Raw genomic sequence first — 9,824 nt, forward strand, 5'->3', positions numbered from 1 at the left:
AACATAATAACATTCCATTAACACGATGAACATTCAGCATCATAATGAACATTCCATTAACACGATGAACATTCAGCAACATAATGAACATTCAACAACATAATGAACATTCCATTAACACGATGAACATTCAGCAACATAATGAACATTCCATTAACACGATGAACATTCAGCAACATAATGAACATTCCATTAACACGATGAACATTCAACAACATAACGAACATTCCATTAACACGATGAACATTCAGCAACATAACGAACGTTCCATTAACACGATGAACATTCAGCAACATAATGAACATTCCATTAACACGATGAACATTCAACAACATAATGAACGTTCCATTAACACGATGAACATTCAGCAACATAATGAACATTCCATTAACACGATGAGACTATCATCTTAATTTACATTAAGGATAGACGAAGTTCATATAAACTTACCTTGGTACTTACCCTTACCCGTAAATTCTTACATGGTTCCCTATATACAACATACAAACTTCATTTATAAATAAGAAGTGATTCCGGGAATCACTTACCTTAAACATCCGTATTCGTATCTGTTTCCTTGCTTCATTTTGACCCTTTAGCATTCCATGCTTCCATCCATCTTGACATGATCCCTATACTTTCATGTCATCGCATTCACATTCTTGTTAGTATACATGATTTTATATATTAATGATTATATCAAATTCATATTCCACATTTGACCTTCATTAGTCAATTCTAACAAACATAAGGCATATTCCCACAATCATATGTTTTCAATTCATATAATTCATCACGTCATCACATATAACACACATTGATATAACACGTACCATATGACTTCCTATAATCTTACAATTGTGACAACAAGTCTAACCATGCTTCTTATGCGCAGTTGACTTTCAGAAGTCAACAGTTTATCATATGAACTTTTGACTTAACCTATACATCCGTGTAATCATAGTAGACTATGCAAATGACATTATATACATTTCCTACTCATGATGAAATATGCATTCAACCACATGATCGCCTAGTTATATACACACACCAAACTGTTCAATTTCGTCTATACTAGTAATTCTCATAATCCTACAACTATCCCCATGACCTATGCTTTGAAACCCAACACCATTCCAATTTACTCTTTTCTAGGATTCTCATACGCTCCCCATCTACTTCTTAAATCACAATTAAGACGATCGAACGATCCACATGTGTGCATTACATCATACAAGCATGTAGTGCAAGCTCTTAAATCATACTTCTACTAAATCTCACATTGACTACATTCTCACATGGATTTCATCAAGAACATATGTCACATTATATTTTACTATCAAATACATGATTTCCACATTCCACACATATTCATCTTTTACTTACATACAATTTCATCTATTAAGCTCACCTAGACATTTCATCAAACACTTGGTGTGCGTACCACAATTAAAGCACAATGTACAAATATTTTATGCATAATCTTACTAGTTCATATCAAGATCATCAAATTCCACTAATCTCACATAACTTTCATTCTAAATCAAATTCATTTAGCAATAATCTACAATATCCACTTTCATATAAATCAAAACTATACTCGATTTAGCACATGCAACATCATCATCTTCATAACATTACTCCCACAAGTGGGTTTTCATTAAAACATCAAAATAATCAGAAATTCTAGCATGATTCATGTTTCATGAGATGATTCTAATTCATCATCATTATAAACTCATGGATTAAACACAACCTATTTCATCAATGATCATTAAATTATAATTTACAACTTACCACAAGTTTATTAAGGCTAGATGGTGAAGAATCTTCATTCATGCAAGAGATTAGCTTCCAATCTCACCATCAATTTCTTCAATATGTAGGGTTTTTGGGGAAGAACCCCATTTTTTTCTTCATAAGTGTGTGTATATGTCGACACATATACATACATCCATATTAATATGCAGAATTTTTTTAAGTTTCCAACCTTTCACTTTTGGCCCCTCTACTTTTGAACCCTTGGTTGTTTACAACCAACACCATCATCTCATTTATACTGAATCCTTATTTATTTAACTAAGTTAAATAACTTAGTTAGTACATTCCACGCCCCAAATAAGAAAGCTTTCTATCAAATTATAAATTCGAGTTTTTGGGGTGTTACAAAAGTGGTTTTCAGTGGAAAAGAGAGAAAATCTAATAATTATAAAGATATTAAAAAATGATTATTTAACTGAAAATGAGAGAGAAAAGATAGTTTTTTTAGGGTAATATAAGGTGTTGGATGTGAATGCTCTAACACAATGAATAGACCAAAAAAACAATGGACAGAAAAACACAATGCACAATATAAAAAAAATATTATATTCAAACAAAAAAAACAATGATCAGATTGGAAAACACAATGAACATAACAAATAACATAATGGATAAAAAACATAATGCACAATAAAAAAACACCATATTCCAACAAAAAACACAATATGCTGCAAAAAACATAATGATTAGAACTAAAAAAACACATAAACGAGGCAAAAAAAACACAATGAACATACGAAAAAAAACATAACTAACATAAAAAACACAATACGCAATACAAAAACATACAATAAACAAGACTAAAAACACAATGAACAAAACCAAAAACACAATGAATAAGGCAAAACACAATGGACATAAAAACACAAAGCACATAATGAAAAAAAACCCATGAACAGATCATTGTGTTTTTTTCTACATAAACAAAATCTTACTTAAAAAACCACTTAGAAGGTCGTTTTTTCCTTCTAATTTTTATGTAGCAATATCAAACTCGTTCGAAAGATTAAAAAACACTCGTAAATATGATGTAATTTTTTAATATAAAAATGCCGTATAAAAAATTAATAATGTTAAAAGATAATGGGGAAATTGCATATATAACATACAAATAAGGAGATAGAAAGGCAACATTACTAAGAGTTCTCTTTAATTTTCCAACTCATTTAATCTCATCTATCCAATCTAAAGATCAAGAATCCTTCCTATTATTTAAAAATAGCCTTTTTTTTCTTCTTTTCTATATCCATTCTTTATTTCTTTATCATTATCCTTATCTTCACTGAAGTAATTAAATCCAATGTTTTAAATACTGGTATGAACCGGCCGGTTATACTAAATATCAGACAAGGGCCCGATACAATAAAGGCCGGTAAAACCCAGATACGCTATATCTTATGTACCGGCGTAAATCCGGTCCTACCAGTTCAAACCGTTAAACCGGTTTGCATTATCATTTTTTTTTTGTTTTAATAAAATACGTTACTAAGGGAATCGACCTTCCATATTTCCAGTAATTAATTAACATAGTGTCTTCCATTCCAATATTTCATCACGGTTGAAACTGTTACCAACCCCGTTCAATGTAATCTAACTATTATAATAAAAGAAACCAATTTTTGGACACGTGTCATTCATTGAAGGTATCATCAAATTTATATTTATCTAAATAAATAAATAATAAACTAATATTAAATCTTATCATACTTTAATAAAATATTATCCTCAAATGTTAATTTAATATATTTTTAAAACAAATACCTCTCTTATCTACTTATCTTATATTAAATATATAAATAATAAATTAATATTAAATGTTATCCTAATTTATTAAAAACATAACTTTTTTTATTATTTGGTAGATTTTTCAACGCGACTATAGACGGGTTTTTTAAAGATACGAAGTTTTTAGTACTAATATACAAAATTACATTTATTTAGGATATAATTTTTTATTATTTGGTAGATTTTTCAACCTCATTAAACACAGGTTTTTTAAAGATACGACGTTTTTAATATTTAATATAAAAAATACATTTATTTAATCTGTGTAATATTTAAAGATATAACTCTTTTTTATATCTATTCAACACGTGTAATATACGGGGGTTTTTAAGGATGTAATTTTTTATTATTTGGTAGATTTATTCAACCCGATTATGCACGGGTTTTTTTTTTAAGATTTGACGTTTTTAGTATTTAGTATACAAAATTAAATTTATTTAATCTGTGTAATACACATGGTTTGTAAATATATTTTTTTTTTATTATTTGATATATAAAATTACATTTATTTAACTCGTACAATATACAAGGTTCATAAAGACATAAGTTTTTATTATTTAATATATAAAATTACATTTATTCAACCCGTGTAATACACGGGGTTCTAACCTAGTATTGTTTATAAGTAAAAAAATGCTCAAATGCTTAATATTTTAGGAGAAAATAGTTGTTTTTTTAGATAAAACCATGAGTAGTTACATAAATCCTGAATGAAATTAGTTATTTTTAAGAAGAAATGGTATTTTATGGAGTTATAGGGTTAACTAGTAACCCGGTTGAATCGTCCGGCACCACTCGGTTCAACCGGTTGAACCTTTTTAAAACCCAATCCGGTATGATTTAAAAACCGGTTTTTAAATTAAATCGGTGTTTTTTTAATCTCCTTTGATAAAATCCGAATTAGGCTAACAGTCACAAGCATGATTTTTTTTTTTCTGTTGTCTTTTTTGTCTGAAATATCTAGATACAAGTTGCATTGTAGCTTTGTATAAAGTTAATAATTATTATAAATAAATAAAATAATAGTTTTCCTAAATAAAAGTTAATAATTGGTATAATAATTAAGCATATTGATGTTAACCTAAACGATTACTTAAACAAGTACAAGAAGTACAAGCTTAGTATGGGCCATATTGCAAAAAAGATAGATGTCGACCGTGGCCAATACGAATAAATCCCGAATATGTCTAATCTCTATAGATTCCACACCACAATTGACTTCTTGTTGCATTCTTTTGTTTCTATTTCCTATTTTTTCCTTCCAAAATCCAAAACTGAGTAATAAAATATGTGATAACTGATTTAAAAATATTTCCTGATCAAGTCTCAAGCTTAATTTTAAGATATTTAATACATGTAGAAAATATATTGTAACATCCAAATTTCATGGACAATCAATACTTGGTAGAGACTTATGCCTTTTAAAGAAGAGATCTTATGTTCAAATCTAGACAAAGAGAACTATTTAATTAATTGGTGTAATGTAAGGTAAAACTTAGGAGTAAGTTTTGCCATTCAACAAAACATAAAAAAAAAAAAAATAATACTATTCTCTTTCTTCACTAGGAGTTCACTATTTATTTTTTTATCACTCAAGTTGAGACGTTACAACTTATAAGAGGTTAGACATCCTTAGATAAATATGCCACTTGAACACGATTAATCAGGCTTGTTTCCAAGAATATTAAAAAAATTGATCCCTCAGTAAGATAAAAAAATGGGCCCTACCCGCCCTATAAAATTAACTCATCAATCACATATATAAAAAGTAAAAACCCATAATACGACGATAACTGTTATAAATTATTTAATCAGGGTTTGATCGTTTGAAATTTATGCATTGTAAAACTAAGATTTTAAAACTAAAATTTGGGGCATTGGGTTTTTGGCCCTGAGTCGTCGTCCACCCGCATGGGCGGATCTACGCTCATTTAGGGGGTTCCAAGGAATCCGTTCGATTTGTAATTTATAGTGTTAAGTTATATACAAAATTCCGAAGGAAACCTTTAATATTTTGTGAAGGAACCTCATAAATAAATTTATAAACTGGTCTGCTGGTAAGTTAGCACGCTGGTTAAGGATGAGGTATCGAGTTCGAGTCCGGTTTAACCCTTTTTCCCATTTTTTTGAACTTAAAATCGAATCAGATCTAGGGTTTACTTGTCGCCCTAGGGTTACTTGTCGCCCTTGCCCATTTCCTGTTTACTCTCAAACCCAAACGCCCAGACTTAAACAGAAAACACGCACCTTTCATCCTCTCAAACTCGTCATCCAGCCACACCATTTCCGATTTGAACTAGGTACGGGAAATATGCCTATTTGCTTTTTATAATTTCTTGCCCATCTTGGTTCTTTGGTGTAGACTAAGTCAAAACTTTTGATTTTTTGTACTTTGCTCTGTAGCGTTCTTAGGATCTTTAGTCCAATTAAACTATACAGGTATGTTTTGTAAAGTTGTTAAATTGTGTTTGGTAGAAAGCCAAGTTGTCAGTTTGATCCTATGTGATGATGTACGTACTAATTTTGATGTTGATTCTAAAAATCATTGTTTTCTTTTGTATCATAGGTAGGTTGACCAAAGTGAGTTGTTTATTTACCAAAGTGTTGTAATTTATAAACCTTATATTTTTTGAAGATACTGAACCGATACAGAGTTTGAGGAAGCTTACCACTAGAAGAAATTAATTCATTACCGCACCTTTAGTCCTTAGGATTTATGGATTTTATTTTCAAAAACGTTCGTTGTCTTCAACTTAACATCACGTTTTTCTGTTTTCAAGAGAATTCCCTTTAGAGAATACCTAGAGTTAGTAAATTGACAAACCCAAAAAATCATAAATTGTATGTGTAGTATATGAATCTGGTTTAATTTAGTTTCTGGTAATCAATTGTTGATTTTAACATTCAACTTGAGGTAGATTGCAAGTCGTTATCTCTATTCAAATTGATGAAGTTTGCAAATCGTTATTCAACCCGAACCTTCGAACCGATCTGAACCGTCGAACAGACCCATATTTTTATATGTCCAGACATATGATATTAGAACATTTTAAAAAATGAACCCTTTGGAAAAAATCTTGGATCCCCCACTGTCAACCTGGCCCATGCTCAAGGCCGGCCTTGCGAGGCGGCGACTAACTATGAAGTTTTACCTCTCATACACATCCGATGCGTCTCAAATATGTTGACGGGATTTATCAATTTAAGATGAATAATGTCTTACGAACTCAATTTTTCTATGCCCAACATCAAGATAGGATTTACCTTGAAATTTTAAATTTTCTAATCTAATTAAGCTTACAAATTTAAATATTTCTATACTGATATCTTAGTTAGCAACTTTAATGGGAAATATGACATCTTCCCTACTTGAAAGAAGTGCATATATATCAGTTTGGATTAAATTAACGACCTCATACCGTACGACACAAACTACAATAATAAAAATATTAAATAAGTGCCGTAAGTTCAAAATAAAACCATGGGATATTGCCAGGAAACCACATTGATAGGCATACGTGGTCATGTTTTATTTATTTATTTATACCTTTCCATTTTTAATAAATTCCGTGCAACCAAATCTCTCCAGACCGTGTACCGACCACTCCCCACTTCTCTCGCCCCCCACACACCTTATAAACACACCTCAATCACACTTCTAATTTTAATAAAACACCCCTTTTCACATCATCAAAATTCCACAAAACCCTTCAAATTTCATCCAACATGCACAAGATCAAAGGTTTCAGGATCAAGCACAAGTTTGTAAAGCTCATCAAATGGAGACTTCACCAAAGAGAAAAACATTCGGGTTACCTACGATTAACCCGACGCAATATCACGTCCATAGCGATGTCGAAACTTTGCGGGTTCGCTCGGTCTTTGAAGAAAAGTGCTAAAGACATTTGTTTTAGGAATTCGGGTTCAAGTTATGTTCGGCTCGGGGAGGAAATAAAGAATTTGGTCCCGAAAGGGCACTTGGCGGTATACGTAGGGGAAAAAGAGGACAACGCGTATAGGGTTTTGGTGCCTGTGGTATATTTTAATCATCCGTTATTTGGGGATTTGTTAAGGGAGGCTGAAAAGGTTTATGGGTTTAATTATGACGGTGGGATTCATGTCCCTTGTCGAATATCTGAATTTGAGAACGTGCAAATGAAAATTAGTGCCGCGGGTGGTTGTGGCGGCGGCGGCGATGATCTCCGTGGACGACGGAGTTGGCGGCTTACTTTGTGAGTTGTGGTGGGAATGTGTCACAAGTATTCGGAATTGACACTTGAGAGTGAGTGATTTGGAGTCGATTGTAATTTGTTTGTCTTTTTTGTAGATTTTTTTAGTCAGGTTGTACATATCTGAACTTTCTTTTTTATTGACTAAATACTTGTCATCGTAGTTTGTTTTATTTAGAAAGGTGGAGATACAATAGAAAGTTTATTTGGCTAGGAAGGATAGGAAGTAATCTTAACCATCCATTAAGTTTATCAAGAGTTAACATTAAATCAGGGAAATTGAAAGGAAGAAAAGAGGCGCGTGAGTTTGTTCAAGGGCATTCTAGTCAATCCAAGCCAATAGTTTCTCTCTCCTCTAATTCCCCCCATTTTTTAAACGTTAATAACTCTTTCATACGACATTATTTTTTTATAAAAATTGCACCAAAAAAACGAGCGTTTTTTTTTATCTTTAAAACGAGTATACTATTGCTATATTTTAAAAAAAAATTTAAACCCAGTTGCGTAAAACGCAATATAAAAACCACCAGTTACGTAAAACGCAATGAAAAAAAAACCTAAAAAATGACATTTTTCTAAAACGCAATGCACCAAAAACACAAAGAAATGACTTATTTGTAAAACGCAATAGCCAGAAAACACACAGAAATGTCTTATTTGTAAAACGCAATGGCCAGAAAACACATAAAAATGTGTTTTACCTAAAACGCAATGGACTGAAAACACATAAAAAAGTGTTTTACCTAAAACGCAATGCACCAAAAATACAAAGAAATGTCTTATATGTAAAACGCAATGGCCAGAAAACACTTAAAAATGACTCATTCTAAAACGCAATGGACTGAAAACACCTAAAAAATATGTTTTACCTAAATGAGCCAATTTATAGAAAATTAATTTTTCTGATGCGTTTTTAGTACAGCAATTTAATCGAAAACAGCTCAACCCCAGCCAGGGGCTCTGCCCCTTGGACCCCGCCAGGGGCTGCCGCTCCTGGGACCCCGCTACCGGAGGCTGCCGCCCCCGGACCCCCGCAAAGATCGTAAAACGCAATGACTAAATCAAAAACCCAGATCATGAAAATGAAATTAAAGAATTTCTTACATGGATCGAAGCCGATTTCTTCATCAATTGACAAAATTTGAATGATAGAAACACTTATCAACGCTCGAATCAAACGAATCGAGTGATTATCTCCAAAATCACAGGAAAAAACGAGATTTTTTTTATGAAATTAAACTGGGTTTTCTTCAAAAAAAAGCTGAAGAACACGTTGATCGGGTTCTGAATCATTGATTGGTGATGAAAATCGCACTATAATGTAGTGATTATTGAGATAGAAAGTGAAGAAATAGTTGAAGATGGTGGGTTTTTGAATTTACTGGGTTTTGAAAAAGGAAGAAGAAGGAGTTGGATTGACTAAAATACCCTTTCTCTTTATTTTAAAATTTGCCACATGTCATAATCCTATGGTTTCCTATCATTTCTAGCGAAAATTAACTTCCTATTTGATCTTTTCCCTTATTTAGAAATAGAAAATATAGCATCCGATTTTACCACTAATATACCTTTACCGTCAAGCTAAATAAATATATGGCTTCATTAGAATTAGTTAAAAATTGTAACTTTCATATGCAAGATGCCGCGCAGAAAATATATTTTACATTAACCAAACACCATATAAACGAATAATAACATCGGTTATGAAAATACCGATAATTGTTTGGTTGACATCAGTTTGGTTCATTACGGTATCAGTACTTGGTATAGTTTATGATACCGATTTTTTTTTAATTCAAAATACAATTATTTTATCTATAATGTTAATGACCACAAGTTATTAGAAAAATATTATATTAAATAAATGAGTTAAAGTTGTATATTTTTTTATTATATAAGGAATTAAAAAGAAAAAAAAAACATGGCAACTTTTAACTCGTTAGGGTCAGGGTTGGATTTATAGTACAAGTAACTCAGGTTTGGGCCTAG

At 31.5% G+C, this 9,824-nt stretch overlaps 1 protein-coding gene across 1 annotated transcript; it reads left to right on the plus strand.

Moving 5' to 3' along the window:
* The first annotated feature begins 7,148 nt into the window (after nt 1-7,148).
* Nucleotides 7,149-8,052, plus strand: LOC110866036 (auxin-responsive protein SAUR36). The gene has a single exon (XM_022115390.2). The coding sequence runs from the start codon at nt 7,333-7,335 to the stop codon at nt 7,840-7,842; it is 510 nt and encodes a 169-aa protein (XP_021971082.2). The 5' UTR covers nt 7,149-7,332; the 3' UTR covers nt 7,843-8,052.
* The last annotated feature ends 1,772 nt before the right edge of the window (nt 8,053-9,824 follow it).

This window comes from Helianthus annuus, chromosome 6 (assembly GCF_002127325.2).
Source record: "Helianthus annuus cultivar XRQ/B chromosome 6, HanXRQr2.0-SUNRISE, whole genome shotgun sequence".
Classification (NCBI taxonomy): domain Eukaryota; kingdom Viridiplantae; phylum Streptophyta; class Magnoliopsida; order Asterales; family Asteraceae; genus Helianthus; species Helianthus annuus.